General features: G+C 42.0%; 1 protein-coding gene across 3 annotated transcripts; it reads left to right on the top strand.

Annotated features, from left to right (window-relative positions):
• Window positions 1-131: 131 nt before the first annotated feature.
• Window positions 132-26,132, top strand: NAAA (N-acylethanolamine acid amidase). Of its 3 annotated transcripts, none has more exons than XM_065595973.1 (11): window positions 135-429; window positions 1,685-1,849; window positions 8,001-8,127; window positions 9,326-9,416; window positions 11,746-11,822; window positions 13,335-13,507; window positions 15,145-15,207; window positions 15,834-15,900; window positions 18,415-18,443; window positions 19,620-19,701; window positions 22,798-26,132. In XM_065595973.1, exons 1-10 carry the CDS (start codon window positions 251-253, stop codon window positions 19,693-19,695), a joined length of 1,047 nt encoding a protein of 348 aa, XP_065452045.1. In that variant the 5' UTR covers window positions 135-250; the 3' UTR covers window positions 19,696-19,701; window positions 22,798-26,132. The 3 variants fall into 3 exon arrangements, with proteins under 3 accessions (XP_065452046.1, XP_065452045.1, XP_065452047.1); XM_065595975.1 differs by having other exon boundaries at window positions 297-433; XM_065595974.1 differs by lacking the exon at window positions 18,415-18,443 and having other exon boundaries at window positions 132-429; window positions 22,798-22,955.

Here is a 26,132-nt window from a genome sequence, read left to right on the forward strand (position 1 = left end):
CCGTGTTTTCACAGTTGCTGTCTGGTCCCCCTAGCCCGACCCTCAGCGCTAAGCCAGCAGCCCCTGCTCCTTGCAGCCGCCGGGGGGAGCCGGAGCGCTACGCGGCGCGAGCTACCCGCCCGGCCGGCCCGCTCCAGAGCCCGCCGCGGCACCTGCTCCAGCCAGCGCCCCGGCCGGAAGCGGCGGGAGGCGGCCGCTCGGCCCCGCCCTGCCCCGGGGCCGCTCCCTGCACAGACCGGGCTGAGGGGCCATGGGCGCGGGCCGGGGCTGCGCGCTGCTGCTGCTGCTCTGGGGGGCGGCCCGGGCCGCGGCGGCGGCTCCCCCGCTGTGCAACGTGAGCCTGGAGCAGGAGCCGCGGCAGCGCTGGCTGCCCGCCCTGCGGCACTTCGACCCGGCCTTCCTGCGGGCGGCGCTGGCCCGGGTCATCGAGTGAGTGAGTGAGCGGGCGGGCTGGGGGGAGCAGCGCCCGTCCCCGCTGTCTGCCCCTCCCCCCCCAGGTCCCACACCCAGCCTGGGGCGCGGCTCGGGATCCCCCCCCCCCCCGCCTGCCTCCGTTTTTCCGAGGGCGCCCATCACCGTGGCGTCTGGCCGGTGGGCTCTGCCCAGCCCCGCTCCGGCGGGCGCCTGGAGCCAGCAGCGCGCCCCGAGGGCCCAGGGAGACCCCCAGCCCGGCACAGGTGTGAGTGCGGGCAGCCCTTGCTCTCCGCTCGCCTTCCCCAGCCGCTTCCTTTGCCTTGTGTCTTGTCCGGGGCTTCTCAAAGTGGGGGTTATGAGCTGTCAGCCTCCACCCCAAGCCCCGCTTTGCCTCCAGCATTTATAATGGTGTTAAATATATAAAAAAGTGTTTTTAATTTATTGGGGGGGGGGGTCGCACTCAGAGGCTTGCTGTGTGAAAGGGGTCACCAGGACAAAACTTTGGGAACCGCTGATCTTGTCCTCATCCGATCTCCCTGTGCCGGGACGGCACCTGCTGGATGGGACCAGAGCTGCTGTGGTGTTTCGAGCTTGCCCTGGGGCTCTGCCGGCTGAGTAGCTGCATTGGTAGCAGGCTTAGGGGCTGTGCAGCGGGGCCCTGGAAGGCCATGTTGCGAGTGGGTGAGGGGAGGATGGGCTCATACTTTGTGCACCTGGGAGGAAGGGGAGGTAGCTGTTTCTGGCCCCTAGGCTGGGCGAGGGCTGCACCAGCCGGTGTGTGCTCTGAGTGATGGTGGATTTTGCTAGCATCACGCCCCCAATGCTCAGACTTTATGTAAGTAGAGTGGATGTCACCCTAATAAATAGCAATTTTAAAACCCCCAATACCACGGTGATAGCACGTTAGAAATGTATAAAATTAGGAGTTTGAGGGACCTAATGGTAGATGGAAAAAGCATTGCATCCTGTAAACCCTTAAGCACGTGCTTAACTTTCCATGAATCCTGCTGGACGCTGTGGGATTACTCATGTGGATAAATGTCTGTGGGATTGAGGGATAAGGTCGTGAGCCCTACAGGCAGCCTAGCACAAGTGTGGCTGTTAATTAATAATTGATAATGCAAAACAACTTTGTTTGGGACTGAGCAGCTGGGCAGTAAATCCAATAACTGGTTAACTTGTGAGCTGTAGATACTGTTTATACCACTCTAATTGCCCACACCCATCTTCAAGGGAAGGATTAGCTTGATATTTTGGGTTTGTCTTTCAGTGAAACTGTACCTAAGTGGGTCCATGCTGCCATTCGGCCAGTAGCAGAAGAACTGGAGTTTTTTATCCCGCAACCCTTTGCAGGAGAGATCCTGGGAATGTGCAAGGCACTGGGGATTAGTGTTGGAGATGGAATTCTCATCAATTTGGCCTATGAATTTTCTGCGTAAGTATCTCACTTATTCTGGGAAATAAACTCAGAATATTCCAATTTTAAGGAAGCGGAGGGGTGTGTCTCAATGCAAAAGGGCTATACATTATGATTGATTGAAGATAATAAATCTCTGATCTAATATATGAGATGGAATCAGACTGAATTTTGAGCGTATAAATCAATCAAGCAACATTAATGCTCTAATGGGGGGTGAGATGGTTCAGTGCAGTAATGTATATATTGAAACTAGGGCTGTTGATTAATCGCAATTAACTCATGATTAACTCAAAACAATAGCAATGAAAAAAATTTATTGCAGTTAATCGCAGTGTTAAACAACAATAGAATACCAACTAAAATTTATTATTTATTTTGGATGTTTTTCTACATTTTCAAATATATCTATTTCAATTACAACACAATACAAAGTGTACAGTGCTCACTTTATATTATTTTTATTATAAATATTTGCACCGTAAAAATGATAAAGAAATAATATTTTTCAGTTCACCTTATACAAGTACTGCAGTGCAATCTCTTTATCATGAAAGCGCAACTTACAAATGTAGGTTTTTTTGTTGACTGCACTCAAAAACAAAACAGTGTAAAACTTTAGAGCCTACAAGTCCACTCAGTCCTACTTCTTGTTCAGCCAATCGCTAAGAGAAATAAGTTTGTTTACATTTATGGGAGATAATGCTGGCCACTTCTTCATTACAATGTAACCTGAAAGCGAGAACAGGCATTCGCGTGGCACTGTTGTAGCCAGTGTCGCAATATATTTATGTGCCAGATGTGCTAAAGATTCATATGCATCTTTATGCTTCGGCCATCGTTCCAGAGGACATGCTTCCATGCTGATGATGCTTGTTAAAAAAAAATGCGTTAATTAAATTTGTGACTGAACTCCTTGGGGGAGAATTGTATGCCTCTTGCTCTGTTTTATCCGCATTCTGCCATATATTTCATGTGATAGCTGTCTCGGATGATGACCTAGCACACGTTGTTCGTTTTAAGAACACTTTCACTGCAAATTTGACAAAATGCAAAGAAAATACCAATGTGACGTTTCTAAAGATAGCTACAGCATTCGACCCAAGGTTTAAGAATCTCAAGTGCCTTCCAAAATCTGAGAGGGACGAGGTGTGGAGCATGCTTTCAGAAGACTTAAAAGAGCAACACTCTGATGCGGAAACTACAAAACCCAAACCACCAAAAAAAATGTCACCAGCAGAAAGTTCATTTTCTGACTCATAATGTTGAAAATGATCATGCGTCGGTCTACACTGCTTTGGATGGTTTATCAAGCAGAACCCATCATCCGCATGGGCGCATGTCCCCTGGAATGGTGGTTGAAGCATGAAGGGAAATATGAATCTATAGTGTATCTGGCATGTAAATATCTTGCGACACTAGCTACAACAGTGCCATGCAAATGCCTGTTCTCACTTTCAGGTGACATTGTAACCAAGAAGCAGGCAGCATTATCTTCTGCAAATGTAAACACTTGTTTGTCTGAATGATTGGCTGAACAAGAAGTAGGACTGATTGGACTTGTAGATTCTAAAGTTTTACCTTGATTTATTTTTGAATGCAGGTTTTTTTTTGTACATAATTATACATTTGTAAGTTGCACTTTCATGATAAAGAAATTGCACTACAGTACTTGTATTAGGTGAATGGAAAAATACTATTTCTTTTGTTTTTTACAGTGCAAATATTTGTAGTCAAAAATAAAGTGAGCACTGTACATTTTGTATTCTGTGTTGTAATTGAAATCAATATATTTGAAAATGTAGAAAACGTCCAAAAATATTTAAATAAATGGTATTCTATTATTGTTTACAGCACGATTAATCGCAGTTAATTTTTTTAATCGCTTGACAGCCCTAATTGAAAAGTCAAAGCAAACTGGCAAGGAGCATCACTTCAAAAGCTCATTAGATCCTCAACAATTAAAAAGTAAATTAGATTTGTTTAGTCATTTAGGCAGTAGGATTTCACTCAAAAAGCAGAAGTAAGGAGGATTTGTCTGCTCTGGGAAAATGAGTTCTATTCTGTTTTGTTTATTTTTAAAAAGTTGTTTAAGTATCACTTAGCTTCCAAGTGGAAACAAGTACATTTGTGTTTAAAACTGTCATGTTAGTTGATTGTGGTTATAGCCGCAACTTACTTTTTGGCTTTGTCTACAGTGGGAAAATGAGGATAGTTCTCTTTCCTACTGTGGACGAAGCTTAAATGGGGAAAAAAGTTAACTTTTGTTTATTTTCAGTCAGTTAGTGCACGAGGAAACAGAAACAGCACTGCAGAGAAATGTTTAATTTAAAAAAAAAATGACTAAAATTTTTCATCTGGAAAAATTTGCTCTCCATGTTTGGTTTTGACCCCTTTTCGTCACAGTAGCTGAATGTTGGGCTCACTCTAGGTGACACTGTCTCTTTGCAAGCATAACTATTTGATAAAACACTTATTTAAAGGCCAGATATAACCATGTGCAATGCACCTGCTGTGAGGTAGTCAGTGCCCTCTGCTAACAATGAAGCCATTAGGAGTTGAGGTTTCTCCGCACCACACTGGATTGGGCCCTAAAACATATGTGAGGTGGTGATGAAATAGCAACAGAAAGTTAATTTGTTGCTAATCATTTCTGTGATCTAAACATAATATATTTTACATGTAATCCTGTAAAAACCGCCTGGGTGCTGTGTTTGGAATCCTAGAGTGCTGCATATTATGAAACAAGGGTGACATATTTTTTTCTTTATCAGTTTTCTTAGGCATCTATTCTCTTTTATGGAAACAGTCCGCCACTATTACCATAAGCAGTAGGTTATTACATAAGGTGTGTGTACCTTATTTAGACAGGGAAAAATACTGCATTAACACATTCCTTCTAGTTCAGATCAAAGGTATCCTGAGTGTAACTGGGTGCAGTTCCATTGGAGTCCTTGGAGTTGCACCTGTTTAAAAAAGAGCTGAATATGGCTTTTAGAGTTGGGTATATGCTACTTTGGAGTGTGCTGTGATCTACAAGTGATGATCAAACGTTCAATAATCATTCAAGTGTTACTGCATGACACAGATGCCACTCACAGTGAACAAAATTCTATATTTTTTAATAGGAGATTTTTATTTTGTGATGTGTAAGTTATTTCTTAATGCTAATAAAGGCCAGATAGCTCTGGTTAATTACTTTCTAGCTCAGGGGTCGGCAACCTTTCAGAAGTGATGTGCCGAGTCTTCATTAATTCACTCTAATTTAAGGTTTCGCGTGCCAGTAATACATTTTAACGTTTTTAGAAGATCTCTTTCTATAAGTCTTTAATATATAACTAAACTATTGTTGTATGTAAAGTAAATAAGGTTTTTAAAATGTTTAAGAAGCTTCATTTAAAATTAAATTAAAATGCAGAGTCCCCCGGACCGGTGGCCAGGACCGGGGCAGTGTGAGTGCCACTGAAAATCAGCTCGCGTGCCGCCTTCGGCACCCATGCCATAGGTTACCTATCCCTGTTCTAGCTGAAGAGTTGTCTGTTAAGAGTTAAAGACTGTCAGGTATGGTTTGCTATGAGGGAACATTATTATAGTGAGACCAATTGCTGTAATTAAGGTTATATAACAATTTGCCTTTCACACTCCTGTTTTCAGTTACTTATAACTTTATAACTTCTCTGAACTTTAGTTTTCAAGTAGGGGGAGAGTGGAAAAAATTATGTTTTCATCAGTATAAAAATGTTTTTGGAGGCTTTTTTTTCCCCTTTGTTTAAGTTTAAATGCTGCAACAGCTGATGTAAGGAAGCTGAAGTTGAAATTTGGTGGGGATATCTCTCTCATTAAAGGAAAGTATCTTAATGCTCTGTTATTCGACATTGGTGAGGCCTCATCTGGAATACTGTGTCCAGTTTTGGGCCCCACACTACAAGAAGGATGTGGAAAAATTGGAAAGAGTCCAGCGGAGGGCAACAAAAATGATTAGGGGTCTGGAGCACATGACTTATGAGGAGAGGCTGAGGGAACTGGGATTGTTTAGTCTCCAGAAGAGAAGAATGAGGGGGGATTTGATAGCAGCCTTCAACTACCTGAAGGGGGGTTCCAAAGAGGATGGAGCTCGGCTGTTCTCAGTGGTGGCAGATGACAGAACAAGGAGCAATGGTCTCAAGTTGCAGTGGGGGAGGCCCAGGTTGGATATCAGGAAAAACTATTTCACTAGGAGGGTGGTGAAACACTGGAATGCGTTACCTAGGGAGGTGGTGGAGTCTCCTTCCTTGGAGGTTTTTAAGGCCCGGCTTGACAAAGCCCTGGCTGGGATGATTTAGCTGGGAATTGGTCCTGCTTTTAGCAGGGGGTTGGACTAGATGACCTCTTGAGGTTCCTTCCAACTCTGATATTCTATGATTCTATGAAAATTTATTTTGATTTGACCAAGTCTGAGCATTTGAAAATCACATTCTACATAAGTGCAGTGAGATTTTAGCTAAGAAATGCTAAACTTATAATATGCACTGCTAAAGGTCATGCTACAAATGCTTGAGTGGCAAATTTAGCAATCCAGTAACAATGAGCTGTGAATGCCCCAATCACTATTAGAGCTGGTTGTGAAATTTTTGACCCAACTCTTTGACAGACAATGCCAATTCATTAAAACGGAAATTGTTTGTGGGAAAGGGTTGGTTTCGACAGATATCTTGTGTCTCACAGTTTCTGGGAAAGTTTTGAAATTGTCGAAATGTCTTGTTTTGAAACATTTGAAATGAAAAATTTCCATTTTTCTGTTCAAAATGACTTTTCATTTAGAAATTTAAGTTAATTATAGTTTAAATATAAAACATTAAAAGGTTGAAATCAAAACAAAGCGTTTTGATTGACCTAAACAGATATTTTTTTTTAATTGTCAGTTTGCAAAAACTTTTGAGACTGTAACTTTTTGTCCCAATTTGGGACAGGAAAATTTTCCCAAGACAGGAAAAATATTTCCCACCCAGCTCTATTCGCTATGTCTTGTAAGACAAAAAGCTGCACAACTCCTGGGATTAACTTCCATGGGCCTCATGATGAGTAAGGTAGGGCATTGCAGAGATGTTAAGTTGCACAGTTAAGTACTGAGGTCAGGCGCAGTTAGTGTTAAAAGGCTGCATGTGTAATTTGAACTCCTCTATTTTGTGTACATACATTGTAATACAGTCTTTCATTACATGATTAAATCCTGTTTCTTAAATAATATAATTTTTTTCTACAGCCATAAGTACATATAATTTATTAAAGTCTGATACATTTATATCATTTTCATTGTCAATAATTCAATATATTTTTTTATTTTTGCCTTTAGAAAGTTGAGAACCAATATATAAAGCATGCATTTTAATATCGGGCCCAATCCTGCTATATTAAGGGTAATTATTGTTTTAGGCAAGGGAGAAGAGAGAGACCTAGCTAAGTTAATTCTTTTTAACTTGACCCCAGGCTTGTCAAGGTAAATGTAGATGCACCATTTATTTTATGGGCATAATTTTAGATTTTCCCCAACTTATTTTGTATCCAAAGAAACTGCTGAACTGGTTGATAATTTGCAGCGGACTGGGGATTGGTACCTTTAAGGTTAGTGAACGAAAGCAGCATGTTACCTGCTTGAAAAGATATTTTTATGGTTGGAGGAAACTGAGATGCCTACATACCAAGAGTAGCACCTGACCTTTATAACTAGGAGTTATAGTGCTGGGTTCTAATTGTGTTTGTCCTATAAATAACTTTCATGGACTCTGTTGGTCTGTCAGACAAGAGTACATAGTACTAGAGAATATTATAGATGTGTATCGAAGTCAATAAAAACAATTGTATGGCAATATGTACAGTATAGAAATGGTATATAATTAAAGATGGCATTGTAATATATATTCTGAAAGGGATGGAGAGAAGGTTGCAAACGCAACTTTTACTTTCACATCTGAATGTTTACATTGCTTTGTGGTCTCAACATGTTTTTTTTAAACTGTAGCTGTTTAACATTTGTATATGCAATGCCATAAGTGTTAATGACACTTTACAGAGAAAATAAAATTAAAGATTCAGTCACTGCTGTAAGAAATTTCCTGAAAAATTATTCAATATTGAAAAAATGTCTGTTTTGGGGTTTTTTAAATAGTTCCTTCTGCTTTTGTTTTCCAAGGTTCTGTACCAGTATTGTTGCTCAAGATTTCAAGGGAAACATTTACCATGGTCGGAACATGGATTATGCTTTTGGAGATATTTTACGCAAGATTACAATTGACGTGCAGTTTATGCAAAATGGGCAGGTATGGTCTGTTTTTGGCATGGGTTGATGCTGTTTGCTGAGAATGGCACACAGGTCTGCATATCTTTAAGCAGCTGGATTTAGTGGATTGAATAACAAATCCACAGAGGAGAGCAAGAAAATAAGTAATAGAAATATTTGCTATTTAGAGTGCTTCTCCATCTGTCCAGGTTTATATAACAGAGCTTTGTATATCATTGTAGTATCTGAGCATTCCGGCCTCTCTCTCTAGGGCTATGGTGTAACTGTAGTTGAGTTATTCATTTTTGGGCACCACAATATCAGAGAGAAATTGAAAAACTGGACAGAATTCCTACTAAAACAAAATTGACCTGTGGCCAGGAGAGACCTACTTATAAGGAAATATTGAAAGAGCAAAATATATATTGGATAGTGAAGGGATGATACAAGTTTACAAATATTAGAATGGTAAAACTCCAAGAATGGAGAGGAATTATTTAAGGTGGTACATGGGGGTATAACGAGTTTAATGGAAGGAAGTTAAGAAAAGGGGAACTCAGACTGAGATTAAGAAAAATCTTCTTGATTGTGCGATGTATTTGGCTGGAGAATAGTCTCCCAAGGAGACCAAATGCAGAGCACATTTAAAACATGATCAAAATATTTGAACACATACAGTAGAGTTCAGTTTTAGTGAGGAGAGGGATTGGAGAGCTGAACAGGTCATTTTCGTCTCTGATTTCTCTGATTCCTCCCTTTCAGCACTATCTTTTCCTTTTAAAAAATCTTATTGCATGGCTATCAGTCTGACAACTTCTGCAAACATTACATGCACTGACCAATGTGTGTGTTTTAGTTTTTAATATTTTAAATGATGTATTTGCTGTTGCAGTCTCCTCATATCTGTTTATCTTAGAAATGGAGGATTCTGCCTCACAGTCAGATACTCGCTAACTTGAACAACATTTTAATAGCAATTGGGTTATCCTTAGCAATGCACTGCAATGGAATTTAATCTTCGCTTTTTTTAATCTTTAGTTTCCTTCTCCTTCAATCATGATGCAGATATTTTAATGTCATAATGTTATTGTGTTACCTTTTTCAAATGACATATGGTGGAATCCAGTTATTTCTTTACTGGAAATCCACAGGTAAAATGTAAGATGCTGTTTTGGAACATTGTATTAAAAACATGTCTGTCCCATAATTGTAGAATGCTGTACATCTTCTGATTTCAGGTAGCGTATAAGGGTACCACATTTATAGGCTATGTGGGCTTATGGACCGGACAGAGTCCACACAAGTTTACAATCTCTGGTGACGAACGAAGTAAGTCAAGCTCACAACCATAGCACTGTCATACCAAAACATTTCAATAGTTTAACTTCTTAGTTGTAGTAGAACATTGTTCTTAAAGCGCTTTTGTCTAAGTGAGGTTGGAGCTATTACCTTATGCCTGACAACTCTCCTGCCAGTCTCCCTCCAACATGCTGGCCACTGAAGTGGGGTAGAGCACAACTTTCTGGCCTTCTGCCAACATAAGCACCTAGGGCCACCCCGCAGAGGAGAGATGTTTGGATGTCTACACAGCAGCATTTGAACTTCAAACAGCAGAAGCAGGAGATGGGGGGAATTCTGGGGAGGCAGCAGGAGGAGAATTTGTGGCCCTTTGAGGAGACACCACTGAGGAAAGGGAGACATGGGCTGAGGGAGAGAGACCATCTTGTGCAGAGAGTCAAAAGCCTGGATCCCCTGGCCTGTTCCAGTATGGTGGGGCCCATGCATACAGGACAATGCAGGGGAAAAGAGGAGGAGAGAGGCAATGGGAGCTGCAGCGGGGGGAAAGAAATGTTTGGAGACTGGATTAAGGGATGAGGGAAGACTGAGACCATTTGAGGGGTCATTGGAGAGAGAAGGGACAATTGATGACAATGGAAAGACATTTGGGGGCAATGAAGGCAGAGGGGGCAATGCCCCTTTAAATTAGAGGCCATTCTGTCTTGGGGACCTGAGTTTAGATTAGAGCAGGGGTCGGCAACCTTTCAGAAGTGGTGTGCCAAGTCTTCATTTATTCACTCTGATTTAAGGTTTCACGTGCCAGTAATACATTTTAATGTTTTTAGAAGGTCTCTTTCTATAAGTCTATAATATATAACTAACCTATTGTTGTATGTAAAGTAAATAAGGGTTTTAAAATGTTTAAGAAGCTTCATTTTAAAATTAAATGGACCCGGGCAGTATGAGTGCCACTGAAAATCAGCTCGCGTGCTGCCTTTGACACACGTGCCATAGGTTGCCTACCCCTGGATTAGAGGATTGAGAGACATGTATAGAATGTTCAGACCTTGGATCCCAGTTTTTAAAGAAGCAAACCAATGTTTAATTATTTGGGGCGGGGGGGGCAAAAGGAGAATTAAGCATTGTAAATATTAGAGATGGGTCTGAGCCCCAGAGTTGAGAGGTAGTGTGATGTGGGTCAAGTTAGGGCACCCTTGTCCACCAGGAACTGGATTGAGATGATGATCTTGCGTCATATACTCTTATAGGCTATGGATGAATGACCTTTGTCTCTACAAAGAACAATAGCACCTACAACAGTATGTCGGGAGCATGTATTACTGTTGTATAGAATAACATCTGCCGCTGGCTTGCTTTCTTGCCTACCTACTGCTGAACCATTGAGATAAAATTGAGGGAAGGGGTCATGAGACTGGAGGAGGTGATGGCTCTAAATTAGCCTAAAAGTTATTTAAGTGATAGGAAGGACTCTTCCTGTTGACTTTCTCCTTTGTGTTTCTGGCCTGTGGATAATTTTAAACATGAATGTCAGTTTCTGTTCTGCTTAGTTTTCTTCAGCCAAACAGTCATCACTACTTTTTTAGCTGTGCTCCAGATTTCTGTCCAGCACTTTTTCATTCTTTGTAGAATTACAATACAAATAAATTATACAGGGAACATAAAAGTAGGAGCGTTTCCCCTAGAAGCTGTTAACAGTTTAGGCGTGGCTGGCTGAATTGTGACCCTGTCCGTAATGTATGTTACAAGACTCTGCCCTCTGTTACACAAACCTCAGCCTTTCTCTTGCCCAGTTTCTGCTATGAAGAAATAATGTTTATAAATGGAAAAGTCAGTGAGTCACCAACTGTAATGGAAAAGGAACTTTGGAAGTTTCTGACTGAAATTGCTAGTTCTGGTCTTTCCTGAGAGGCATCGAGTACTACTTGTGACAGTGCCCCTTAAAGTCACTCGATAATAAGTCTCCTACAGTGATTTTACTTTTGGGTTTTTGGTGTAGGTAAAGTGAGAAAAGACTAGTTGTCCCAAACTCTGTTGCAGTATTGGTCCCTGACGCAGTGGCTGTCGCATTGTAGCTACTTGGTGGGTCATTCTTCACCCAAGAGTTACTACAGCTGATGCTGAAGTTGGTAATCAGTGGCTGCCACTTTGATTCCCAATAGCAGCATGAATAGAGAATTTATTGTACTGGACTTTGGGGGTGAAGGGGAGAGGGAGAGGATTATAGAGATTGAAAACGGAGCTTGAGAGAAGAAGTGAAGGATGGTTAGATGGGGAGAGATGATGAAGATACACAGTATACGTATTGGTTGGCAGCAGGAATTGCTGCATGTGTAATAACACTTTCCCTTTCTTTTTGCAGATAAGGGAAGATGGTGGGAGAATGCAGTAGCTGCTTTCCTGAGTCGAAACGTCCCAGTCAGCTGGCTTGTCAGGGATGTACGTATGCAAAGTATTTGATCTTCTGTATCTTAGTAACATACCACAAGCTGTTTGAAGATGCAAACTATAATAATAATTTTGTCGTTCCATTTTACAATTCTATTAATAGTAGGATACCAAGGGAGAAAAAATAACTTTTTGAAGTGGTAATGAGAGTGGCCCATTTCAAACAGTTGACAAGAAGGTGTGAGTAACAGTAGGGGGAAATTAGTATGGGGGAAATTAGGTTTAGGTTTTGTAATGACCCAACCACCCCCAGTCTTTATTCAGGCCTAATGTGATGGTATCCAGTCTGCAAATTAATTCAAGTTCTGCAGTTTCACGTTGGAGTCTGTTTTTGAAGTTTTGTCAACTGTTTGAAATGGACCACTCTCATTACCACTTCAAAAGTTATTTTTCCTCCCTTGCTATCCTACTGTTAATTGAATTGTCTCGTTAGACTGACCTCACACTTGGTAAGGCAACTCCCATCTTTTCATGCATTTATACCTGCTCCTGTATTTTCCACTCCATGCATCTGATGAAGTGGGTTCTAGCCCACGAAATCTTATGCCCAAATAAATTTGTTAGTTTCTAAGGTGTCACAAGGACTCCTCGTTGTTTTTGCTGATACAGACTAACACGGCTACCACTTTGAAACCTGAGTATACTAGGTTTCCGGAATTGCAGAGTTCTCCCCTATAGCTGATTATTGAACCCCCCATAGTAATAATTTTTTGAAATGCCAGGTACATCTTGTCCAAAAGCTAAAGAAAATGAACTGTCTGTAACCAAACTCCATCTTGCCATGTTATGTGGAATGAAGGTAGAAATGTACAGAAGGCTGCATAGGAAATATGTGCACGAAGCTCTAAGCAATTATTAGGATTTAGTGCACAGCTCCAGGGCTAGCTAAAGGAACCAAACAAGTGACTTTGAACAAGGTGAAGAGAAGAGAGCACTTGCACATTGTGACACACAAATCCAACCTCCTGTTTCTTTCCTGTTTGGCTCTCATTCATACACCTGATACTAGTTCAGCACATCTGAAATAAATTTGCAATGGTAGTGACCTTTGTACCATACGCACAATATGTTTCTTGCATAACTTCAGTGGAATAATAAGCAAACATTGAGACAGCTGTATATGAGGAAAAAAAACACACCTTTGGTTACCGAGAGCCAGACATTGCTAAACATTTAATTTCTTCATGTATCTTGTTTGTTATACAAGGTGCCTGCTGTCTCATTGGCTTGTTTTTATTTCACAAGCCCTATTTGCTTTTAATTCCTGCGTTGTGTTAATTTGTTAGGGTCAGTTTTTAAGGGAGTATTTCCTACAGCCCTAATCTTGCAAACACTTTGGCATGTGCATAGTTTTACACTTATGAGTAACTCCATTGACATCAGTGGGACTAGCCACGTGTGTGAAGTTACATGCATAAGTTTGCAGGAGCAAGGCCTAAATAATGATGCAGCTGTTGGCAGGCTGTGCAGTATTGATTCCCGGTGATTTTGGTTTTGCATTAGACCCTGGGTACGGCTGCAGACTTTCAAGCTGCCGTCCTCAAACTGGCTGCGACCCCGATCATTGCGGATGTTTACTACATTGTCGCCGGGACGTCGCCCAAAGAGGGTGTGGTCATCACAAGGAATAGAAGGGGGCCGGCAGACATCTGGCCTCTTGAGCCCACAGCTGGAGTGTAAGTGGCCACAAATGTTGCTTTGTTTCACCTTTGTTAGCTGCTATTGGGAAGAGTGTTCATGAGACCTGAGACCCGGTGGGAGGGCAGCATCTTTTGTGGTCTGCAGTGTTGACTATGGCTGAGCCAGGAGACGCTTTCACTGATGTCTCTGAATGGAGCTCCATCCAGCCCTCCTCAGCCAGGGAAGCCACTTCTGGACAGCGTAGGGGCAGACCTCTGAGAACCGGGGGGAGAAAAGGGAGGTGTGGATTGTTTTTTTCTTTACTGAGGACAATAAACAAAATTGAGATTATATAAGCCTGTGACAAGAAGTACAATTCAGTGACTGGTACAACTATGAATGTTATCCAATTGCTGTGCTGCTTCACTGACAATAATATGCTAGTCTACATGTACGTAGGAGATTCAGGGTTGTTTCGAATTCATGTGTCACTGATTTACAGCTCAATTTACAAGTACACCTCTACCTCGATATAATGCTACCCAATATAACACGAATTCGGATATAACATGGTAAAGCAGTGCTCCGGGGGGGGGGCTGCGCACTCCAGTGGATCAAAGAAAGTTCAATATAACGCGGTTTCACCTATAACGCGGTAAGATTTTTTTGGTTCCCGAGGACAGCGTTATATCTGACTGTTAGACTTGTCCACTCACTCTGGGATCTGAAAGTCACGCTGGATTCTTTCCTCCTTTTGCATCATCGCTGGTAATGAAAGATTTGCACGCTAAACTAGGCCATCTGTGACCTATCTGCAACCCCACTAGTTTCAGTGAGGGGTGTATTGGGTAAATAATTTGTCGTTGTAACTAGAATTTAGCAGACAATTCAGTTGATGCACAAGAAGAATCCAGCTGATAGAATGTTGGCTTTGCAGGGCTAACAGAAGTAAAAAGCATTTTAAAAAACCTAATTTTTTTCTCTAAAGTAAAATAAACAAACATGCCAAAAAACCTCAGGTTCTTAATATACTCGGAGCAAAGCCAACAAATGAGAGCGGTCTGTTGTTATAGTTTTTTCTCAGAGCAGACTCCATTTTAAGGGCCTGATTCTGCTTCACTTGAAGTCAATGGTAGTTTTGCCTTTGACTGTAGTGAGGGTTGGACTCAGTCTAACTTTCTTTCCAACCTCCTTAACAGTCTATGTATGGGAACGTCCAGTACAGCTGGGACCTTGCCTTTTACTGTGCCATTGGGCTTCCTGTTGACAGGGGAATTGACAGACTTGTGGGGGAACCTTCTTGTTCTTTTTAAATAGAGACATAATGACTCACGTCTGTTTTTCTTAGGGCTGGTCCACACTAACCCCCCACTTCGAACTAAGATACGCAACTTCAGCTATGTGAATAACGTAGCTGAAGTCGAAGTATCTTAGTTCGAACTTACCACGGATCCAGAAGCGGCAGGCAGGTTCCCTCGTCGACTCCGCGTACTCCTCTCGTGGAGCAGGAGTACCGGCATCGATGGCGAGCACTTCCGGGATCGATTTATTGCGTCTAGACAAGACACGATAAATCGATCCCAGAAGATGGATTGCTTACCGCCGGACCCGGAGGTAAGTATAGACGTATCCTTAGCCACATGTGCAACTGGGTGAAATTACACTTGGTTTTTTGGTTTGTTTTGCGGTGTAGGTGGTTCCGTGTAGAGACAAACTATGACCACTGGACAACCCCTCCTCCATTTGATAATCGAAGGTGAGTTTGAGTTGGATTGTGACCCAGGATGCCGTTTTCATATTTAAGAGGTGACACAGACTTTTGGGTGCTCTCTGGGCAGCTTCGTGTGCTGAGTAGGCAGCCACTTCAGCTCTTGCAGCATCACTTGGAAGAAACTAGACCAGGTAAGGAGCAATACTGACCGGTTCCAGTGCTCTTTGGCTGGAAGCATAGTGGTTACAAGGTGACGGCTCTCTAACGTGAGGCAGAAGAAAATCGTGGGAAGGGAAAGATGCTTGGGGTTGGTGTCGCAGTAGAAAACAGAATTTAACCCAAGTCACAGTATTCAGGCCTTACAATGACAGGCTATTTGGAGGCATTGTTAAGTGCTTCAGCAACATTTTTAGTCGATTGGCTGTTTGATGCAAGGGCGCAAAATATGTTGGCAGATTGGCTGCAGTTCTCTAGCTATCTCCTTTAATGGCGATGCCTCTCATTCAATTATGGGGGACTGGATTCAGCTCACACCATCTTTTAGAGTAATTGAGACCCAAGCAGATGTTTTGATGTGGATTGATTTAGTGGCAAACATTTCTCATTCAGGCTGCATAATGTTTTATATGACGGTTATTTTTGTGTAGTGACATTGCATCCTTTTCTTGCAGAACTGCAGCCATTAAAGCTCTCAATGCCACTGGATGGGAGAATATTAATTTTGAGACCCTCTTTCAGGTATTTCTTTTAAATTTTGCATCATGATGTCTGGATGTTGACTTAAAATTCTGCTGTTAGGAGAGATGGTTAGAGCAGCGATTGAGGAATGTGATTGTTTTTAGTGAGGATTTGGAAAACTACACAGGCAGTGCATGGCGAAAGATATACAGCAAAGGGCTCATTTTTGCTCATTTGAGTGGCTATTGTCGTCAAGGGTCACTGGAACTGCGCTCTAGTGATGGAGAACTGAGCCAGCTCTGCTGCTGATTCAGTGTGTGACCTTGGGCAAGTCACTTAAGCCCAGATTTTCCAGTGTCTGTTAATTGTGGGTAACTCAAATTTTGGAGTGCCCAAGTTGAGAATCCTGGGGTGTAATTTTCAGCCCCCTTTGGCTTCAGCTGACACTGTGGGCGCTCAGCTTCTTTGAAAATTAGGCTGCAGTGGTCTCAAACTGAGCATCCAGAATTAATTGGGCACTTCTGAAAACTTGATCCTTACCCTCTCTGTGTCTGTATTCCAGCCGATAAAACGTGGCTGGGAATACGTATTTCACAAAGAGCGTTAGTTCAGGAGGTTGTTCAAGTGCTTTGAGATCCTCAGACAAAACATGCTGTAGAAGTGTAAATTATTATTGTGGTTTTAAGGCTGAATTTGAAGATCTATATTAAGATTATTTATATGTTGTGCTAGTGCCAATCAAGGATCAGGGCCCAATTGTGCTAGGCACTGTACATACAAGGAAAAGACAGACTCTGCCCCAAAGAGTTTATATCTGTTATTCAAAGTCTGTCTCAGAAATACTTTGCATACCAGCCTAATTAATTTTGTTGTAATTTATAGAAAATAATGTAAATCTATTTAGATTATTTTTCATCTGAGACAGGGCAGCTTTGATTCTTGTGTGGGGTTTTTAGGCAGTAGTGCAGATCTGATAGACTTTCAGAAGCACATAAGGGAGTTAAAAGCACAAGTCCCACTGATTTCTACCCATTATATTTAATAACTGTAGTGGTTTCAATCAAGGTTTTTTTTTGCAATGCTTCAGAAGCCACAGGGGAGGAGAGAAGAATTTTAATTATTTTGTAATTATTAAATTATCATGGGCTTTGGCAACGAGCTGGATTAATAATGACGACCTCTTTGGTGGAAAAATATGACGACACAAAACCTACAGTTTCGTACAAAAACTAAAAGCTTTAATGGAAGAGTGAAAAATGGAACTCCCCAGATGGTTGGATAATAGAATATATTATTCAAAATGGGTATAAGTCAATAGAAAAAACAGTATTGAATTTTTTTTTTTTTTGGGTCATGGGGATGGTTGGCAAAGTACTGTATTTTTTTGAGTGATGGAACTGGAATTAAATGCTTCCGAGGTGTTCAGAGCCAGAATTTTGGTCCAGCCCTTCTTTGTTAGTTGTAAAAGAATATGATAATGTGTGATGCCACATTCTCAAGTGACACATCTCCAAACTCAAATCATCCGTACTTTCAAAATTCTACCTAGCACAGCCATAGAGACCACCAGATTAGCCATGTACAACCTCTGTAGGAGGAATAACATTACAGCAGGCTCAGACTCAAAAGATGCCAGAGCTTGTTTTCATGCCACAGTACTCCCAGTTCCTACTGAGTGACATGACCGGCTACTAAAATGCTTGCGTTGTTTGGCCAGAGAGATTTTTACAGGCAAAGCTGAGCGAGAGGTAATTCCAATCATTGGCTTAGGCCAGGGGTTCTCAAACTGGGGGTCGGGACCCCTCGGGGGGTCGTGGGGTTATTACATGGGGGGTTGCAAGCTATCAGTCTCCACCCCAAGCCATGCTTTGCCTTGAGCATTTTTAATGGTGTTAAACATATTAAAAAGTGTTTTTAATTTGTAAGGGGGAGGGGGGTCACACTCCGAGGCTTGTTATGTGAAAGGGGTCACCAGTACAAAACTTTGAGAACCACTGGCTTAGGCCATTTAACATATGGGGCCTGATCCCAAGCCCATAGAAGTTAGCTGAAAGACTCCCATTCATTTAAAGCCCATTGGGCTTTTGATCAGGCCTATAACACAGAGTAAAATCATGCACAATTGTGGGCATGGACTAAAGGACCCAGGCCTAGAAAGGTGCCTCATTCCTTTTAGGAAGCTATGAACTATTACTTTTAAACAAGGAACATGTGTAACATAGCTGTGTTCTGACTGCTCAGACAGGAGCATGTGAGGAACGCAGGTTGACTGTATCATCAGCATTATTAGATGATTTCTTTGGTACAAGCACATGTATAAATACTACAGATGCCGAGAGGGGTAGAATGTAAGGAGAAGGTTGATATCTACCTCTTAAATGCAGGAACTTGACAAAACTTTGGGCATTCTCAAAGCTTTTTTGTTTAAAAATGTTCAGTAAAGTGCTCTGATTTTTAAAAATGGATAGGGTAACCTTTGATCTTACAATTATTTAAGATGGATAATGAATCACACTGTTTCTAAATAGCTTTAAACACTTCTTTTAATCTGTCAAAATTAATTTTTTTGAATAGGTATTGTCAGTGAGGCCTGTCTTAAACAAGTAAGTATCATATTTAGAAACATAGATCAGTGCCCAGTGCCACTCCAGGGCAGTTTATATTTAATATCGATTTCAATTGTCAGAAGATTTTCCTTTAAATATGCAAAATATCCCATGATTTTCCCCAGCCCTAAACACTGCTCCTGTGCACAATGCTTTTCATTGTCTGCCCTCGCTTGGGTTTGTCTTCTTTGTCGGTCACTCACTGTCCAGTGAAGGTTTCAGAGTAGCAGCCGTGTTAGTCTGTATCCGCAAAAAGAAGAACAGGAGTACTTGTGGCACCTTAGAGACTAACAAATTTATTAGAGCATAAGCTTTCGTGGACTACAGCCCAGTGAAGGAATCATATTTCATAAGGCTCAGTCCTCCTGTGTGTGGAATCTAAACTTCACTGTAATATGCAACAAAGAAGCAAATTGATACTCTCACAAGCCACTCTTCTGCTGAGTGATGCATCTTGCTCCTGATATGTTGAACGTTCATTTTCCGCTTAGTTTTTGTTGCAACTCTTGCCTTTGTTAATCAGTGTTAGTAAATTTGCTTTGCTTTGAAGAGGAAAAAATAATACATGCATACCATAGCTACTGAGTATAGATTTACAAGCTACTGCATGCCTAACCAGCGCTGAGTTTTTTCACTTGCCCCATAATGGCTTTATATTTTACAAAAATTTACATCTTTCCCTTTTTCCCGTTGTCCTGTTTTACTTTTATATGTAGCTCAGTATCTCCACAGCAAAGAGCTCTGGAATTTCATATATTGAGTTCCTCAGGGTCAGCAATGAGGATTTAATCACCTATATATTGTGCTTATACTCTTTCTCACAATTTGAATTCTGTCACTGTAGCAATTGAGATCAATAATATTAATATTCTAGTAAACTGATCAAATAGATGCAGACTCACAATTTAGGGCATATTTTCTGCGGGGTAAAATTCCCTTGATACGTCTAGAGCTGTGCCAGTTTTCACCAGGAGAGAATTTGGCTGTCAGCATTACCAAATTCTTCCAGATATTTCAACACTCTGTGCCTTTTTATTGTTTTAATTTGGACACGTAGAATGTTTCTTTCTACTAAGATTGATTCTATTGCTTTGCTGTTGTTACCTGTATCTTCCTGGACTTGGGATGGTTTTTTAAGCACACAGTACATCTTTTTTCCCCTCTTTCCCACAGTTACACAATATATACCACAGTAATGAGTGCTGCAGTCCCAGACAAGTACATGACACGGATCAGAACCTTGGAGTGAACATGTGTAAGTAACATATTGGTGCTGAGAGCTGTTTTCATTGAATATGAACTCTCAGTGGTACCTGTGGATGGGATTTCCTGTCCTGTTGAGGTGAGGGAACTTAGGCTGAGATTTTCACAAGAGCCCAGCTCCCATTGAAGTTCAGTGGTCTGCTCTTCCAGTCCTGGGTCGGGCCTAAAAATCACACTTAATTGTATGAAGCTTTTAATGATGCAGTTTAAATGTCCAGCAGGGGCTAGAGGTGCAGTCCTATAAAACAGTGGTTTTCAAACTTTTTTTTCTGGCGACCCAGTTGAAGAAAATTGTTGATGCCCGTGACCCAACAATGCTGCGGATGAGGGGTGTGGGAGGGGCTCAGGGCTGGGACAGAGGGTTGGGATGTGGGGTGGGGCAGGAATGAGGGGTTCAGGGTGTGGGAAGGGGCTCTGGGCTGGGGGAGGGGGTCAGGGCTCCGGGCTGGGTATGAGGGGCATGGGGTGCAGTAGGGGGTTTGGGGGAGGGCTCAGGGCTGCGGCAGGGGGTTGGGGTGTGTGAGGGGGTCAGGGGTCTAGGTTGGGGGTGCAGGCTTTGGGGTGGCACCGGGGAAGAGGGGTTTGGAGTGCAGGGATATGCTGGCCACTACTTCCCGCAGCTCCCATTGGCCGGGAATGGTGAACCACGGTCACTGGGACCTGCGGGCGGCCGTGCAAATGTAAACAAACGGTCTTGTGGCCTGCCAGCGGATTACCCTGTTGAGCCACAGGTTGCCCACCACTGCCCTATATGATTAGTTTTCCTTGATGGTCCAATTTTGAATGAATTTTGTAATTTGAATGAATTTGGGATTCTCATATGTCAATTAAACCACAAATCACTTCAATTGTTCATTTCCCCCCACCAAGAAACAGCATGTGCATGTACAGGGAGTGGCAATTGCAGTCTAAATTAGATAATTGTACTTTGACCTTCTAAAAATACAAAGCAAAGAAATTGTGACTACTGCTGCTGCATTCCCATTCCTGGAAGAGAGGAGAATTCTTTCAGGGCCAAATCCTGATCCCAGTGACTTCAGTGGGAGTTTCAGAGTAGCAGCCGTGTTAGTCTGTATCCGCAAAAAGAAGAACAGGAGTACTTGTGGCACCTTAGAGACTAACAAATTTATTAGAGCATAAGCTTTCGTGGACTACAGCCCACTTCTTCGGATGCATATAGAATGGAACATATATTGAGGAGATATATATACACACATACAGAGAGCATAAACAGGTGGGAGTTGTCTTACCAACTCTGAGAGGCCAATTAATTAAGAGAAAAAAAACTTTTGAAGTGATAATCAAGCTAGCCCAGTACAGACAGTTAAGAAGTGTGAGAATACTTACAAGGGGAGATAGATTCAATGTTTGTAATGGCTCAGCCATTCCCAGTCCTTATTCAAACCGGAGTTGATTGTGTCTAGTTTGCATATCAATTCTAGCTCAGCAGTCTCTCGTTGGAGTCATTTTTATGGCTGACTTAGAACAACGCTTCCTTAGCTCTTGTCCCCTCACGCCCCTACTCTACTTGCGCTACATTGATGACATCTTCATCATCTGGACCCATGGAAAAGAAGCCCTTGAGGAATTTCACCATGATTTCAATAATTTCCATCCCACCATCAATCTCAGCCTAGATCAATCCACACAAGCGGTCCATTTCCTGGACACTACTGTGCTAATAAGCGATGGTCACATAAATACCACCCTATACCGGAAACCTACTGACCGCTACACTTACCTACATGCCTCCAGCTTCCATCCAGGACACACCACACGATCCATTGTCTACAGCCAAGCTCTAAGATATAACCGCATTTGCTCCAATCCCTCGGATAGAGACAAGCACCTACAAGATCTCTATCAAGCATTCTTAAAACTACAATACCCACCTGCTGAAGTGAAAAAACAGATTGACAGAGCCAGACGAGTACCCAGAAGTCACCTCCTACAAGACAGGCCCAACAAAGAAAATAACAGAACACCACTAGCTGTCACCTTCAGCCCCCAACTAAAACCTCTCCAGCGCATCATCAGAGATCTACAACCTATCCTGAAAGATGATCCTTTACTCTCACAGATCTTGGGAGACAGACCTGTCCTCGCTTACAGACAACCCCCCAACCTAAAGCAAATACTCACCAGCAACCACACATCACTGAACAAAACCACTAACCCAGGAACCTATCCTTGTAACAAACCCCGATGCCAACTCTGTCCACATATCTATTCAAGTGACATCATCATTGGACCTAATCACATCAGCCATACCATCAGGGGCTCGTTCACCTGCACATCTACCAATGTGATATATGCCATCATGTGCCAGCAATGCCCCTCTGCCATGTACATTGGCCAAACCGGACAGTCTCTACGCAAAAGAATTAATGGACACAAATCTGACATCAGGAATCAAAATACTCAAAAACCAGTGGGAGAACACTTTAACCTGTCTGGTCATTCAGTGACAGACCTGCGGGTGGCTATATTACAACAGAAAAACTTCAAAAACAGACTCCAACGAGAGACTGCTGAGCTAGAATTGATATGCAAACTAGACACAATCAACTCCGGTTTGAATAAGGACTGGGAATGGCTGAGCCATTACAAACATTGAATCTATCTCCCCTTGTAAGTATTCTCACACTTCTTAACTGTCTGTACTGGGCTAGCTTGATTATCACTTCAAAAGTTTTTTTTCTCTTAATTAATTGGCCTCTCAGAGTTGGTAAGACAACTCCCACCTGTTTATGCTCTCTGTATGTGTGTATATATATCTCCTCAATATATGTTCCATTCTATATGCATCCGAAGAAGTGGGCTGTAGTCCACGAAAGCTTATGCTCTAATAAATTTGTTAGTCTCTAAGGTGCCACAAGTACTCCTGTTCTTCTTTCAGTGGGAGTGTGACTGTTGACTTTAGTTGGACATGAATTTGACCCTAGGGTTAGCCGTGGTCATGTTGAGCTTTTGAGATAGCAGGGTTTATTTTTTTTTCTGTTGGAGAATTTAAAGTGATTGCTTTATTTCTCTGCTCTGTGCAGATCCAGGCTCATTTCTTTCTTACTCTCTCTCTCTCTTTTAACAGACAAAAGGAAGAAAAGCTGAAGCTTTCCAAGTCCAGCATTACTTTTAAACTAAATTAATGCACTGTAGTTGTTTTGTACAAAACAATTCCCTGAAGATTTCAGCTAAAGCTGACTTGCACGACTCTGATTTTGTTCATGTTCTGGAATGAAGATGTGATTTTGCACTCCACATGCTTTATGAAAATATGCTTATGAATGTGAATATGATGTCACTGGAATATGCTTTATGCAAAAGGTCTCTTGTAAGGTATCATTACAAAGCTTATAATCTGAACGTGTTCATCCTATTTGTATGTATGTATCATTCTTGTATCTGAAGCTAGAAATATGAAGTATAACTCTGAGGTCCTATTGTAACTATGCAAAGTGTGGGCCATTAATGGTGGCTTAGAATTTTGATGGCTCCCATTGACTAGGACAATTGGTTGTGAATGCGTTTATTTACCAGCAAGCCTTCCTGTGTACTGTGGGCCAGCCTCTGGGTAATGAAGAATGAGGTCTCACAGGACATGTGATCATGTCACATGATACTGGAATCCATCTTAAATCTGGTACTTTTCCATTTAGAACCCAAAGGGACAAAAGATTCCCGCCTGATGCCACAGCTATAAAAGGGGGTGGAACAGAACAAAGGGGGCTGTCTGTCATGAGAACACCCCTGCTTTTCACCTACAATGTCTGCTGGAACTAACAAGGACTGTACCAGGGGAAAGGATTGGGCCCAGACTAGGAAGGATTCTAGTCTGTGAAAGTATCAGAGGGGTAGCCGTGTTAGTCTGGATCTGTAAACCTCTCCAACGCATTATCAGTGAGCTACAACCCATCCTGGACAACCATCCCTTGCTTTCACAGGCCTTGGGAGGCAGGCCAGTCTTCGCCCACAGAAAACCCGCCAACCTTAAGCATATTCTCACCAGCAACCACACACCGCACCATAGTAACTCTAACTTAGGAACCAATCCATGCAACAAACTTCGATGTCAACTCTGCCCATATATCTACACCAGCGACACCATCACAGGACCTAACCAGATCAGCCACAACATCACCAGTTCATTCACCGCATGTCCACCAATGTAAATACGCCATCATGTGCCAGCAATGCCCCTCTGCTATGTACATCGGCCAAACTGGACAGTCCCTACATAAAAGGATAAATGGACACAAGTCAGATATTAGGAATGGCAATATACAAAAACCTGTAGAAGAACACTTCAATCTCCCTCGACACACAATAGCAGATTTAAAGGTAGCCATCCTGCAGCAAAAAAACTTCAGGACCAGACTCCAAAGAGAACTGTTGAGCTTCAGTTCATTTGCAAATTCGATACCATCAGCTCAGGATTAAACAAAGACTGTGAATGGCTAGCCAACTACCAAAGCAGTTTCTTCTCCCTTGGTGTTCACATCTCAACTACTAGAAGAGGACCTCATCCTCCCTGATTGAACTAACCTCGTTATTTCTAGACTGATTCTTGCCTGCATATTTATACCTGCCTCTGGAAATTTCCACTACATGCATCCGACGAAGTGGGTATTCACCCACGAAAGCTTATGCTTCAATACGTCTGTTAATCTATAAAGTGCCACAGAATTCTTTGTCGCTTTTTAGTCTGTGAAAGAAGCTTATTGGAACATCTCTGAGGGTGAGATTTTACCTGTAAACAGTTTCTTAATGTATTAGGCTTAGACTTGTGTGGTTTTGCTTTATTTTGCTTGGTGACTTACTTTGCTTTGTCTGCTATTACTTCGAACCACTTACGTGACGGTTTACAGGGTAAACTCATAAATTGTCCACCCTCTGTAACACTGATAGAGAGATATGCACAGCTGTTTGCTCCCCCAGGTATTAATTACTTACTCTGAGTTAAAAAATAAGCAAAAGTAATTTTATTAAGTATAAAAAGTAGGATTTAAGTGGTTCCAAGTAATAACAGACAGAACAAAATAATTTACCATGCAAAATGAAACAAAACACGCAAGTCTAAAGCTAATATATTAAGAAACTGATTACAGATGAAATCTCACCCCCAGAGATGTTCCAATAAGCTTCTTTCACAGACTGGACTCCTTCCTATTCTGGGTCCAACAATCACTCACCCCCCCGTAGCTACTGTTGTTTGTTCCCGTTTCTTTCAGGCATCTCTTGGGGGTGGAGAGGCCATCTCTTGAGCCAGCTGAAGACAAAATGGAGAGGCTTCCAGGGCTTTTTATAGTCTCTCTCTTGTGGGCGGAAACCCCTTTGTTGCTCTGTGCAAAGTCACAGCAACAAGATGGAGTTTGTAGCCACCCGGGCAAGTCATATGTCCATGAATGATTCAGCTTTTTGCAGGCCGACGCCATTGTTTACATGTTAGTTTGAACGTTCCCAGGAAAGCTCAGATGTGGATTGGCATCTCCCAAAGTTCATTGTCAGTTAAGTGTTTCTTGATAGGACTATTCTCAGTAAGTGCCCATTCTCAAGAAGCTGATCAAAGGCTTCACTGAGGCTACTTAGAATCAAACACATTGAGATACAAGTACATAGCCAATATTCATAACTTCAAATACAAAAATGATATACACATACAGACAGCATAATCATAACCAGCAAACTACGACCTTTCCATAGACAGCCCACTTGACCTCCCCTGTACAAGACCTGGTGGAACCATAGGACCCTGGTTGCAACAATGATCTATACGGTCACAGTTCATGTCAATAACGTCACACCCTACCACTTAAATCCTACTTTTTATACTTAATAAAATCATTTTTGTTTATTGAGTAAGTGATTAATACCTGGGGGAGCAAACAGCTGTGCATCTCTCTCTATCAGTGTATAGAGGGCGGACAATTTATGAGTTTACCCTGTATAAGCTTTATACCGAGTAAAACTGATTTATTTGGGGTTTGGATCCCATTGGGAACTGGGTATCTGGGTGCTGGAGATAAGTGACCCGCTGAGCAGTTTTTGGTTAAAGTCTGCAGCTTTGGGGGCGTGGACCAGACCTGGGTCTGTGTTGCAGCAGGCTAGCGTGTCTGGCTCAACAAGGCAGGGTTCTGGAGTCCCAAGCTGGCAGGGAAAACGGGCTCAGAGGTAACTTCAGCACGTCAGGTGACAGTCCCAAGGGGGTCTCTGTGACCGAACCTGTCACAGAAGGTTTTACTAACTTTTTAAAAATTTCGTTAGGTTTCTAGCAGATTTTTAAAAGAGAGGGAACTGATTTTTACTTGTGTTTCTGGAATGCAATGTGCACTTTAAATGAATGTACTGATGAGTTTATTAATAATAAAAAGTCTCTCTTTTTGCTTGGCCAGTAAGAAAATACTGAAATAAAAATATTCAGCAGGC

The sequence above is a fragment of the Chrysemys picta genome, chromosome 5 (assembly GCF_011386835.1).
Source record: "Chrysemys picta bellii isolate R12L10 chromosome 5, ASM1138683v2, whole genome shotgun sequence".
NCBI lineage: Eukaryota > Metazoa > Chordata > Testudines > Emydidae > Chrysemys > Chrysemys picta.